Genomic DNA, 13,188 nt, shown 5'->3' with positions numbered 1-13,188 from the left:
GCTTTTCTTGCAGCTCACACTTCTCGCTGAGCACCCCAAAGCGACGGCCCCAACCCCAGAACACATACATTTCAATGGCGCTACCCCGTCGTTTCAAAGCGACGGCCCGGTGTTTTGGAGAATTCCGCCCCTGGTTTTTAATGACGCCCGTAACGAATTGGTATTCGTTCAACAACCAGCAATACCGTGAGTAATGGAATACAAATATCTGGGCATATGGATAAACGAAGGTCAGGCGTATGTAAAAACTCGTGAGGAGAATTTAAGAATGAAAGACAAAAGAAACGCTTCTCTATCATTAGGCATAGAGCACTGTGGGGATATAAGATATGAAGTAGTGAGAGGAATCCGGAAGGGAGTAATGGTACCAGCACTCACCTTTTCAAACGCAGTAGTGTGTGTCAGATTCAGTCAGGGCTAGAAGTAAATCAGAGGGCGGTAGGTCGATTGGCATTAGGAGCACACAGTAAAACAACAAATGAGGCAGTGCAGGGAGACGTGGGATGGGCCTCCTTTGAAGTGAGGGAAGCACAGAGCAAAATATGTTTTGAAGAACGACTTCGAAATATTGATGACCAGAGATGGGCGGCCAAGGTGTTACGGTATATTTACATGAAAAGCGGGGACACATACTGGAGGAAAAGAACCAGAAGACAAAGTATACGAAGTATAACAAGACAAAGTATACGAAACGTGGAAGTGCAGGGGAAACGACCACGGCAATAAAAAATGAAGTGAAAGAATCAGAGAAAACGACCTGGAAAAAGAGGACGGACGCTGAGAAGTCCTTAGATATCTACAGGATCGGGAAGCAGGAGATCACAAGGGAAAAATTATTCGACAATACCAAAGGGAGTGCGTTGCTTTTTGAAGCCTGGGCGGGTTGCTTGCGGACAAAAACGCTTATCCGCAAGCCGGTACAGGAAGAACTGTGCGCCGGCTGCGGCAGGGAGCCAGAAACCATGCGACATACTGTAATGGAGGGCAAAAGTATCCGTCCAGTCCTCATTGAGGGAGCCATCCAGCTTCCGGAAGCCCTTGGCTTTATGGTTAACGGAAAAGTGAATTGGACAGCAGTAGAGGTTAGTAAAAGGTTAGAATGTTGGTGGGAAAAGACCAGAGAACGATCTGGGAAGACATGCGAACAAAGAAGTCAAACTAGCGCAAGCATTTCACAAGGGCTCTTTTTAGATGCAACGCATCTCTTCAACTCGCCTTGTCCCGCGTTGTTGCGGCGTAGTCCGCATCCCTCCCCCATCCTCCTCGCCGTGGCAGCTGCGCGCTCCGCCGCTCTCACCGCAGCGCCATCTGTGCGTCAGCGCGCAGCTTGCGCTCGGCTGCGCTCGCTCCCGTCACCGTGCCAGCTGTGCGTTAGCGCGCAGCTTGCGCTCGGTTGAAAATTTACACCATCTTCCCGTGAGGGGAACCATGGGGTAGATGCGGCGCATCGGGGGTGAACATGCTGCGTAAATAGGATGCACAACAGCAATCCACACGCTGACATCGCTAACATAACGGAAACGCAACGGCAACCCCCGATGCGTCGCATCTACCCCATGGTTCCCCTCGCGGGAAGATGGTGTAATTTTTTTTCATTTTTTAGTTATTTTGTTCGTATTTTTTTGGCGATGTGATTGTGCAGTGGCTTTACGACTAAGGCCGCTGTGCAACGCCACCCCGTTACAAAGGGAAAGCCGCTAAGCATCATCATCATCATGTTACGCAAAACTGATGAGACTCTCTACTAAAACTCGCCTCGTGATGTTTACGTAGCGCGACACAAAAAATTTAGCGTTTAGCGTACGCAAAGGCAACAAACGCTGTAATAAACTCCCAAGAGGCGCTGCGACAGCGCAAGTGGTGTGCCTCTTTAGAATGGTCCAGGGAAGCGACACAATTTGAAGTCACCGCAGCGTTGGTTATTTCTGGGCACGTCAACGATCGGCTCGGTGACGCACTTGACAGGCGTTCGTTCTTTCGTATTATGCTTTCCCACAATATTCCGTGCTCGGCGCAGCCAAACCACTTCATTTTTTTACTCCCTTCTTTTCAGAACTGGCATTCCCAGCTAATTATGAGTGACTCAAACGAAAACCACTGCATGCTAATGATGTCATTGCTTTAATGAAGGCTGCCAGAAGTTTGAACCCGCGCAAGGCAAAGAGGTTTGAACACGTATAGGTTTTGATGGCCGTCCTAAGCAGCAACTATGCCTGAACGATAACGCTGGAAAGAATGGGTAACAAAACAATTCCAAAGCTGTACGATCAGGGCTTTAACGTGCAGGGAGAACGCATGCGGCAGTGCACGCGAATTCACCTACTTGCTCATAAAGCCTTTCAAAGGCGCGCCATATGCTGAACCCCTCGAACTTCGTCAGACAGGAGTGCATACGTACGCTTGTGCCACCAAGCGAACATGTTTGAAGGTTGCGCTTGGTGTCGTTGGTTGGCACTTCTCGGCATTTCGGTCACCTCTCCAGAATTTCCAGGTATCCAGAATTTTGCTCCCGACAGTGCATGTTATCGAACCGATACCAACGGACAGGCAAAAAGCTAGACAACGCGCACAATTATGGGGATTGTATACGAAAATTGCAAGACAATTTTAATTTGCTGGCACAAGACTGTAGTGGTTGGAATCTGGGGGAGAGACCCGCCGCGGCTCCCCAGTGGCTAAGGCATTATGCTACTAAGCCAAACGTGGCGGGGTCGTTTCCCAACTGCTGTTTCTGTGATGTAAGCGATGAATAAAACCGCTCGTGTGAGCGATTTCGACCCACGCTGCGCGTCCTTAGGAGGTCTAAGTTGATCCGCAGCCAAACAACGCAGTGTAGCTTCGGCAATCACTTTTGTCCTGCGTGGACATAAACACGCTGAGCATGATGGTAAAACGTACAGGCGAAATTCTGCAATATCTGCGAACTAAGAAATTCTGCCGACTGATTTTCCCGAAGGTCTGTAACGAAATTACCCAGGCCAATTATTTTAACACGAAAATGTTTTATTTCCGGACACAGAGGTTTCGATGACGTCATATCCGTCACGGAAATGACGCCAGTACAACGGAGTAAGCGCCCTGTAAAGAGTGCACCCCCGCACACAGGGTCTTCTTGCAGGGAAGCAACCTTTAGTACTAAAGTGTACGTTTACTTAGGGGTGTTCGTTTTTGAGTTTTATATTTTAACACGTTACTGTTTGATGCCGGTATACCCCAAGATTTCACTGACGTCATATCCGTCACGGAAATGCAGCCAGTACACCTTTGCAGAAGCGACCATCCAGCAGGACGTCGCTCGTCAAGCACACCCACAAGACAGCCGCCGACCCGCAAATCATGCTCAGCTGCAGATTTCCTGCACATTTTACTTTCGTGTTTTACCGATTGCTATGACAAAGAAACCAACCACAGTTTTTTTTATCATTGCTGTTACCGCTGCAATAAGTGTTCGAATCCCGTGATCCCGGACACGATGAGTGGCGGCGGGACTGTCCTCACTTGCTGCCCCTCGCAGGGATCGCATGGACCGTGGCCGCATTCCTGCTGGTCAACTCTGCCCTGGGCGCCGGCGTGCTGAACTACCCCGCCGCCTACGATCACGCCGGCGGTATTCTGGCAGCGACGTTTCTGCAGATAGTAAGCCCTTTCTTCGCTGTTTCACATAGAAGTGAAACATTGTCCACAGCGCGTCAACGCCCCGTTAAACTAAGTGCCCAGCACGCCCAGCGTTCATATGTTCGTAAAATTGATCTCTGCGATATGATCGGGGTCAAGCGCGAGATACATGCAAGACTGCGACTGGCATGTGACAGATCGTTACGACGGTCTCACAGGGCCGGTTTTGGCGTCGTACGCTCGTCGGAGGAGGTTCACGAAGTGCGACTGGCGAACCAGATGCAATCGTACGATCGTTGCGCCGTCGTGCGGCCGCAGCCAATGACAGCACGAAGGTGTCGTCATAATGACGTCACTGTGAAAGCTTCTTTCAAAGTCCCGAGGAGGCTCTAGTGGCAGCAGTTGCAGTTCCGAGAAATTCGAGGGGCGGAGTGCACGCGCGCATCTCTTTCGACCCGCTGCTGAGACGGAAGAAGGGACTCCCGCCACGCGCATTTTACTGCGAAGCAGTATGTGCTAACCCCCCGCCCCCCCTTCCCCCCCCCCCCCCCCCCCTGTTTTCATTCCGGTGTAGCCTATTTACTCGGCGCCGCTCCTGGGCTCCTCCTCGCCATCGCCGAGCCCTCCTTCACAACTGTTAACCCGTTCGCCCGGTCTCCCATAAGCGGCTGCTGGCCAAGACTGAACGAGCAGTGTTGGATTGACACCATGGGCGTACACCACCTGTGGATATACACAAAAAATTACACCATCTTCCCACGTGGGAACCCTGAGGAGATGCAAAGCCGTGCAAAGTCGAGATGCTTTGCATCTCTTCGGGGTTCCCACTTGGGAAGACAATGTAATTTTTTGCTTTTTGCCTCCATCAGAAAAGCGGCCGCCGCGGCCGGGTATCGAACCTGCGACCTCGTGCTCAGCAGCGCAACGCCTGAGCCACTGAGCCACCGCGGTGCGTCACTGCCAGAATCGTTGGCGTCCATTGTCAGCTCATCGGACGGCGCAGATCGAAGCAGCAACTGAAGGGAGCAGTGGCGCGGACCTGGTTTATGTGAAGTGGCGAGGAGGAGGGGAAAGGAGGAGCAGCGCGCACAGCTGTTGGGGAGAGGAGAGTGACGTTATCACAGCTGGCGTGGAAAGGGGGAGAGGAGGAGCAGCGCACACAGGTGGTGTGGAGAGGAGGAGGGGAGAGTGACGTTATCACAGCTGGCGTGGAGAGGAGGAGAGGTGCGGACGGACGCCGGAAAGACGACGGACATAGCTCCGAGCAAGAGATGCTTTGTTGTAAAAGTTGCGGGGGCGCTTAAGCTTCATTTTATGATGTCAGAATGCATGAGCATACCTTATCGCTGAGTTTTTCAAAGCCTGTGGGTGGGAATATTGTCGCCAGCCACATATGGGAATAGGTGAATCAGCCGTGAGTTCCTGGCGATAGCTGTCATCACCACTGTCCAATCACCTTAAGTTGGTATGTGTGAATTGTGGCGGTATGTTGGCGTTGCAGCCAAATGAAAATAGTTGAAGCGGCCGTGATCTTCTGACGGCTGCTGTCACCGTCACAGTCTAGTGCGCGTGAGGGGTTTATATTGACCCACAGTCCTCCACTACCGCGCGCCTTATAGACCGTGATGTAACCTCGGCGCATTCAACACAATTTGCGAAAATTGAAAGCTTGACTGGTTTGTTAAAAAAATCAAACATATTGCTGAAATTAGCGCGATGTCGGGAAGGTGAGCAGGATTAGATGAACGTGCGGCTGTATGCCTGTTTTTGTATTTATCGCCCCGCACTTTTTCTCTTCAATCAATGAGTGTGGCGTGCGGCGTATGCAGCTGATGATCTTCCTGAACGTGGTGACCATGCTGATCCTTGGCTACTGCTCCGACCTGAACGGAGACAACACGTTCCACGACGTGCTCCTCACCACGTGTGGCCGGCGTGCACAGCAGCTGGCGGCTGGTTCCATCCTGCTTTCGTGCTACGGCATCAGCATCACCTTCCTCATCATCATCGGCGACCAGTACGACCGCCGTGAGTGCGCAACTCCGCGGCCGATTGAGACTCTCTGCAGGTTTGCGCAGCGCTGCTTTAGGCCACTCTTTGAATTCGAGAAGGGATTTGGGGGCCCCGTATGCGTAAGATGGCGTTAAGCGAATTTTTGTGACCTGGCTGTCTTTTAAATACGACACTGTTGAGTCACTCGCGAAAACTTGTCCCTATATACGCAAGCCGCGAGCGGGCAGACTCGGTGCATATCTAGATTCTTTACTCAAGAGTGACCGGCAGTGCCAGAAGTCGCGTTATTAAAGAAGTTCCGGCATTCCTAGAACACATCCGCAATACTCAGCCACACCGCTTCCCCAGGGGAGAGGAAGAAATCATTTATTGATGAGCGCCAGGGCTGATGTATGTTAGGGCTCCCGCCCGGTGGACGGTGGAGAGCATCCCTAATCCGGTTACATATAGGGTGTGGCTGACTGTCCAGGCCCTCTTCACCGAGTCTTGGACAAAGCTCCCATTTCCAATATCCAAGGAAAGACACTTGAAGCGATACCGCCAAACCTTAACGGCCTGATCTCTACAAGACAGGGTATGCAAATCCGATTAACTAACGCCTATCTGCAGTCACTGACAGGATGCTATTCCCCATCAGTCCTTGCCTCCCATGAATTACGAAAACGAGTAAAATGTCGCAGTAAGCCCAGCGGTTAAGTCGCTCTAGTATGTAGTCGGAAAATGGAAGCCAGACGAATAACCATCGTGGAGATTTCGATGTGTCATAATTCCGGGCGTACATTTGTACGAACTTCCCCACTACGAACTTCGAGTGTATGTCAACCTTGGGATTGGGGAGTTTGGGGAGAACGAGAGGGGAGTTTGTTTAGTGATACGCATTACATACGACAATACCAAGGCCTTGAAGAATGAGTGGAAACTATTATAGGATCGCGACATGCGAAACTTTACAAATGTGGCACTCGACCATCTGCTGCGCCGACGTGAATATTTAGACTCAATATTGCTGCTCAAAAAAAAAAAAAGTCAATCACCCGTTGTTTTACTTATGAACCTGCATCAGCTGTCTAGTTAACAATCCGCAATTTTCTTTTGCGGGTTATGTATCAACAGGAACTTTTCAATTCGTTCAAGGAACCTTCGTGACAAGGAAGTGGCGTATCCATTTTTTATATGAATATGGTGACTTAAGTGCGGTTTTAAACGATACTTATCGTGCCGATCTTCACACTGCGATTAAGTCCGCCGGTGGAGGGCTGAAGATTTAGAACACCGAGATATTTACTGGCTTACGTCCTCTTTCTACGTCAATTGTTTTTTTTTTCCTTAAAATGTGATAAGATACGACTGATGCGTGTTTTTAAAAAGTTTTAATTGCTTTCTAATCTCGTTCTCAGCCGAAAGTTTACACTTATGAAAAATTCTTTCGAGTTGCAGTGCAAGTGTAATCCATGGTCAATGCTCCTTCGTTCATTGTTCCTGCGCGGCACGTTGCTCTTTACCTCTATTTAGGTCGGCTGCATGTTTTTTTCCCGGCAGCGTAGATTTATCCTGTCAGCGTCGCGTGTTCAACTGGGTTACGTCAAAGCTGGGAATGTAATGTACTTGCGCATATGTGCGGCAAATCGTGACTGTCGCATTCTACATGCTCCCGGCGTGACTTCAGGTCCCCGTGGGAAGTAATCGGAACGCACAAGGGTTAAGCATAATCGCTTGTCGGTTAGCTTCACCTGAAATTTAACGGATGCGAGCAGCATACATTATTTGGCAAGTTACAGGCTAAGCAGTTCGCAGTAGGTGTCGGGAAGGTGTGGGGCTGCCCATAAAAGTTGCTGTGCCCACGATGTGACAGTTCTTTAGGAGGAAGAGAAACACTTTATTTTCAAACTGGGTCTAGGGGAGAAAGGGGACGGAGGATGCGATGTTCTCCGCGACCTGGGAGGCCCGGTTGCTTAGTGCCAACTGTACTTCGGGGTCGGAGCTCTCCAGGGCCTGATCCCAGTGTAAGGGGGGAGGAAAAGGGGGAAATGGTTCGCGGGGACACTCACAAAGGGAATTATAGGGGGTATCCGGTTCGAGACATTGAGGGCAAAGAGACGAAGGGTAGAGATTTGGGTGGATGCGGTGAAGGATAGTACGGAAGGCGGTTGTGTGGGTTTGAAGTAGCCGCCAGTGGCGAGCGGCTTCGTGGGGAGGGAAGGATTTGGAGGAGGATATATCTTGTGGAGGAGGCGGAAGTGCTGGGTAATGTCCGGTACGAGACTAGAGCGTCCCGGAAGCTGGGGGTGCCGTGGGTAGAACCAAAAGAAGGGCCTGCTCGGGTGACAAGAGCTCGAGCTGTACGGTGGGCCGCCTCATTGGCTGCTGTTCCCGTCTGGGCCGGGGTCCACAGCAGAGCCACGGGGTGGGATGGTGTTCTGCGGGAAAGGATTTTGAGGCCGACTGGGGAGAGTAGACCTGCAGAGAAGTTGCGAATTGCCGACTGAAAGTCCGAAAGGACGACTCTGGGTGTGGGAGACTATACTAGGGTGAGGGCAATAGCCGCCTCCTCTGCGGCGGTTGGTGCATCGTTAGTGCATCCAGGAAGGGGGAGGAGTGGGGGGGGGGGGGTGCTGTCGAGCGGCAAAATGAGGGTTTGTGGCGAAAGCTGGCTTATCGTGGTAGCTAGCTGCGTCGACGTATATGGGGGGAAGGGAATGTTCGCTGCAGGATGTCTTGCCCTGGCCACTCGGCGGTCGGCGTGGTGGTGGGGGTGCATATTGCGCGGCAGTGGGCGTGCATGCAGAGTGGGCGTAGCGTAGTGAGAATAAGGGAGGCCATAAGTGAGGGGAAGGGGGAGGTCAGGTGGGCCGCTGCGAGAGGGCGCGGCCGGAAATGCGTGCGCGATAGCCTGGCTATAAGAGCAGTAAAGAACAAATATGGTGGAAAATAATGGCCGCCCTTGCAATGAACGTTTTCAGGAAATTTTAATAGTTTATACAGTATAAAATTTAACTCCTGAACCTGTCACTGCATCGTAAGGGAACAGTGCAATCGTGAAAGATTTCAATACGCGCGTTTGCACGACCCTGATAAATATTTATTCACATAACGAGCTGTTACCGGTGCAGTCCCACTTATGTGCAATCTTTAGTGAAACCTTGACGATAAGATTACGCAGTTATCCACGACAAGAGGGCGTAGAGCGCTGCAGCGGCGGGCGCTTTTGACGGCCGCACTTCACCGCTTAGATTTTTCTTATCAGGGATGAGGGTCGCCGCGGCTGAGTGACCGACACCCTTACAGCACTGCGCTACTGTTCTCGGAAGCTGGCTTTGATTTCTGGGTGGCCCACCATCGATTAGGATATAGCAACCGGAAAAGCTGGGTGCTCGAGCGATACGGGGCAAAGTTGCTTTTTACGTCTAGTTATTACACGCGGAACATTTGCTTGAAGTTGCCTATTGCAATAAAACTTCCATTTTAAGTGCCGCAGTCGCCAGTTGGAATATGTTTGTGGCTGATCTCACCTTACTCACTTTCTCCGCGCTCACCTCCCTCACTCACTGTTCGACTAAAGCGGCTATGACGACAAAATATATATTTGGTTCATTAAAGACTGCTTTGTCGTGGTAACAAAGATACAAATTTTACCTCTAACTTCTAACAAATAAGAGATATTAAGGAAAACAAACGAAGCAGTGGCGACTTCCCAGTCACCTCCCGGTGACGTCACCCGCCGCGGTGGCTCAGTGGCTAAGGCGTTGCGCTGCTGAGCACGAGGTCGCGGGTTCGATTCCCGGCCGCGGCGGCCGCTTTTCTGATGGAGGCGAAAAGCACAAACGCCCGTGTGTACGAGATTTCGGCGCACGATAAAGATCCCCAGGTGGTCAAAATTAATCCGGAGCCCTCCACTACGGCGCGCCTCATCGCCTGCGCTGCGTCGGCGCGTTAATCCTTACAATCAATCAATCAAATCAATTCCGGTGACGTCTCTACGATGTCACATAATGTTGCTTGTGCGATTAGTGGCCGCCGCCCAAAGCCACCGCCAAGAGACATGATTTGACGATTAGTGGGGCCTCTAGCTCCGTTTGGTGGTTAACGGGCAGACAACACTGACTATGCTTTTAGTGCTGACCCATATTACGTCAATGTAGCGCGAAAGTTGAGCTGTAGTACTTCTTATGATAAATGCTAAAATACGGAACTGTTTTTTTTTTCGGTTTAAACATTTCTTTCGTGGCAGGAATGGGGATGAGCGAGTTACCAAGGGCTAGTTCTTTCAAAGTGAACACAGTTGTATTTTGTCTTCATGGCCACTTTAAAGCCACCCGTGGTTAAGTTTGAAGACATGACCTTTAAATGCGTTTACTGGGTTACGTGGTACAGATCAGTACTTGAAAACCCTCACGGTGCTCCTAAATTTCCCGATAGGTGCATGGATTTGCGTCAGCATGAAAGCGGGATGAACGGGTGCAGGCTGATCGCTCCGTCTTGTCGGTTCTCGTTCGTCCCGCGGCTGCTCGTACCAAAGTGCTGTTTCCTCCTGACACCGCCATCAGTTTGAGCATAGAAAAAATGGTCAGGAGCACTGTCCAGTTTTTCACCGTGTACGTGAGCGGATGAGTGTATTTATTCAAGGAAGTGAGGAACATTTATCCAGATTGACTGTCTTGCAGTTCTAAAACATATTATAAAAATAGGGTTTCAGAGTACGTGGTCAGTTTTCACAGGACTTGTTTTGCGAGTACATGTATCGCGTTCTCACGCAGTGTTTATCTCGCTGTTCGGCCCGGTATTTTGCCATGAGTGGTACCTGAACCGCCAATTCACCACCTTCGCCACTGCGACCCTGTTCATCATGCCGCTGTGCTATTTTCAACGCTTGGACTTTCTCAAGTATACCAGGTGAGCGAACGCTGCGGTGCCTGTGCTCTGTTGCGCGTGTCTGTATACTACGTTTCCTCTATCCCCATGTCCTCCATATCCGCTGGTTTACCAAGTATATTTAGGTAAACCAGTGGAGATAGAGGAAACTGCTTCCCTTTTAATCTTGCACTGAATTCTGACTCTTGGACTGCGCATCTAGGTTTGCGCCTTGCGCTCTTTTTCTGGTAATACTTTACCCAGAGTTTCGTAACTTTATGGTGCCCATAAATCTGCATTGCCTCCTCACACTTGAACACAACCCATCTGCCGTAGCGGGTGCACGGCAGCGCCCCATGCCAGTCATGTGGGTGTAATTTCACAACATTGAGTGCTGTGCCCCGGAAGATACTGTGATTGAGACAAATACGAAGTACCCTCTAAAGTAGAGAGAGAGAGAGAGAGAGAGAGAGAGAGAGACAGAGAGAGACAGAGACAGAGAGACAGAGAGAGAGAGAGAGACAGAAGAGAGAGAGAGAGAGAGAGAGAGAGAGAGACAGAGAGAGAGAGAGAGACAGAGAGAGAGACAGAGAGAGAGAGAGAGAGAGAGAGAGAGAGAGAGAGAGAGAGAGAGAGAGAGAGAGAGACAGAGAGAGAGAGAGAGACAGAGACAGAGACAGAGACAGAGAGAGAGACAGAGACAGAGAGAGAGACAGAGAGAGAGAGACAGAGAGACAGAGAGAGAGAGACAGAGAGACAGAGAGACAGACAGAGAGACAGAGACAGAGAGAGAGACAGAGACAGAGACAGAGAGAGAGAGAGAGACAGAGAGAGAGAGAGAGAGAAGAGAGACAGAGAGAGAGAGAGAGAGAGAGAGAGAGACAGAGACAGAGACAGAGAGAGAGAGAGAGAGAGACAGAGAGAGAGACAGAGAGAGACAGAGAGAGAGACAGAGAGAGAGAGAGAGAGAGAGAGAGAGAGAGAGAGAGAGAGAGAGAGAGAGAGATAGTCTTTAATGATACTGGTGAGGTTAGCCTGGCCAAGGCGCCTAGCTTGCTACACCAGATGTATAAAAAAATGAAATCAATGAACACATGATGATAATGACTGTGATGAAGATGACGCGCTCATTAGGAGAGTCCTGTTTAAAGAGTCTGATCAAGTCCTGTGCTTCGCAGGAAAGACAATAGAGCTTTTGTCGCTCGAGATGCTCGTTTAGAGATCGACCAAGGGCCTAGCACGTCACTAAGAGTTAGTCCTCTAGAAAGCGGACGACCCAAGGACACTAAAAGGGACGTTCTAGCTGCTCTATACCGCGTACACTCACATAATACGTGGTTCAAGTCCTCGCGCACGTCACAAAGAGTGCAGAAGGGGGAAGCGGCCTGTTTCATCTTGAATCGAAAATAATTCGTGTAAGCGACATTTAGCCGCACGCGGTGAAGAACCGCTTCGTCATGCTTGGAAAGTCCGTCAGGCATCATAAAGGTCCCATGCGGGTCTATGGAGGGAAGCGGCGCGTAATGTTGCGGCGCAACAGCCCACATAAATCGCTGAAATCTCCAGGCAACCTTGGAAGCTAGGGCAGAAGCATCTTTTCTGGAGAACGGTATCAGTATCACTGGCCCGAACAGATCATGCGCTATCGATGCCGCAGTGTCCGCCTTGACGTTCCCAGTTATACCGCAGTGGGCAGGAATCCACTGAAGCTCTACATGATGGTGTGCATTTAGAGCTTGTAAGTGCAATCCGTGCATGGATGTCGAAAACGAGCTGATCTTTCGGGTACGTTTTTAAGCACTGAAGGGCCGCCCGAGAATCCGTGAAGATTGCCTACTGACGTGCTGGTTGCTCGATGATGTAGGCGAAAGCAGCACGCAGAGCGGCAAGTTCGGTGACCATGGATGTCGTCCTGTGGCTAAGCGTTGCGCTGAAGGCGGTACAGGAGGACGGAAACCGGAGTCCTATAGCCGATGAGCTAGCTGACACAGATCCATCCGTGTATAGATGGGTGTGGGCGCTGTATTTTTGAAAGATCAGTTCCAAGGCGAAGAACTTTAAGGGAGGTGTGGCGATATCCTGTTTGCGGGTAATGCCTGGCACTCCAGTAGTAATTTGCAGACGCGGGTACATCCAAGGCGGTTGTAGCGACGGAGAAGGATGCTGGTAATGCAGAGGCAGAAGGTCTCGCACTTCAGTGGCTGAGCTGAGTGCTAATGGGTGACCTTGCTGCCGTGCTACAAATCGCAGTTGAGCGCGAAGGAGCTCCTGCGCGCCAAGAGCAAGTGTCGACACTCCACCATAGTTCCCACCGTGGATGTGTTCTTCAGAACTCCAATGCACACCCTCAGGACCTGCGCTTGCATACTTTGCAGGACTCCCGCATTTCCTTTTGAGAGGGGGAGAAGAACAGGAAGGCTGTAGCGTAACAATCATACGCACATGACATCATACAGCCGAAGTAGAGACGGGACGTTGTATCCGCCGGCGTTACTAGATAACATGCGGAAAATGTTGACGAAGGACGCAAGCTTGTCTTTTATATAGCGGTCGTGTTTTGACCAAGTCAGAGACCTGTCAAATGTCACACCCAAAAATTTATGGTGCGGAACATAGGGGATAGTGCAGCCTGCAATGGTGAGTCCATAATTTGATATATCACGCTTCGTGAAAGCGATGGCAGCGCACTTGCCAGCTGATATATCAAGGCCT

The 13,188-nt window shown here is 50.6% G+C and overlaps 1 protein-coding gene across 1 annotated transcript in view; it reads left to right on the top strand.

The window, feature by feature from the left end:
- LOC144155183 (sodium-coupled neutral amino acid transporter 7-like) overlaps positions 1 to 13,188 on the top strand; it is a 42,119-nt gene that overhangs the window by 8,776 nt on the left and 20,155 nt on the right. The window contains exons 2-4 of the mRNA XM_077686474.1: positions 3,515 to 3,636; positions 5,445 to 5,643; positions 10,383 to 10,518. Of these exons, the coding sequence (XP_077542600.1) occupies positions 3,515 to 3,636; positions 5,445 to 5,643; positions 10,383 to 10,518 (457 nt within the window). The remainder of the gene's footprint in view (positions 1 to 3,514; positions 3,637 to 5,444; positions 5,644 to 10,382; positions 10,519 to 13,188) is intronic.

The sequence above is a fragment of the Haemaphysalis longicornis genome, unplaced genomic scaffold (genome assembly GCF_048455015.1).
Source record: "Haemaphysalis longicornis isolate Haplotype H1 unplaced genomic scaffold, Haemaphysalis longicornis Haplotype H1 scaffold_1, whole genome shotgun sequence".
NCBI lineage: Eukaryota > Metazoa > Arthropoda > Arachnida > Ixodida > Ixodidae > Haemaphysalis > Haemaphysalis longicornis.
The sequence above is the reverse complement of the archived record's forward strand: the minus strand, read 5'-3'. Positions and strand labels throughout refer to the sequence as shown.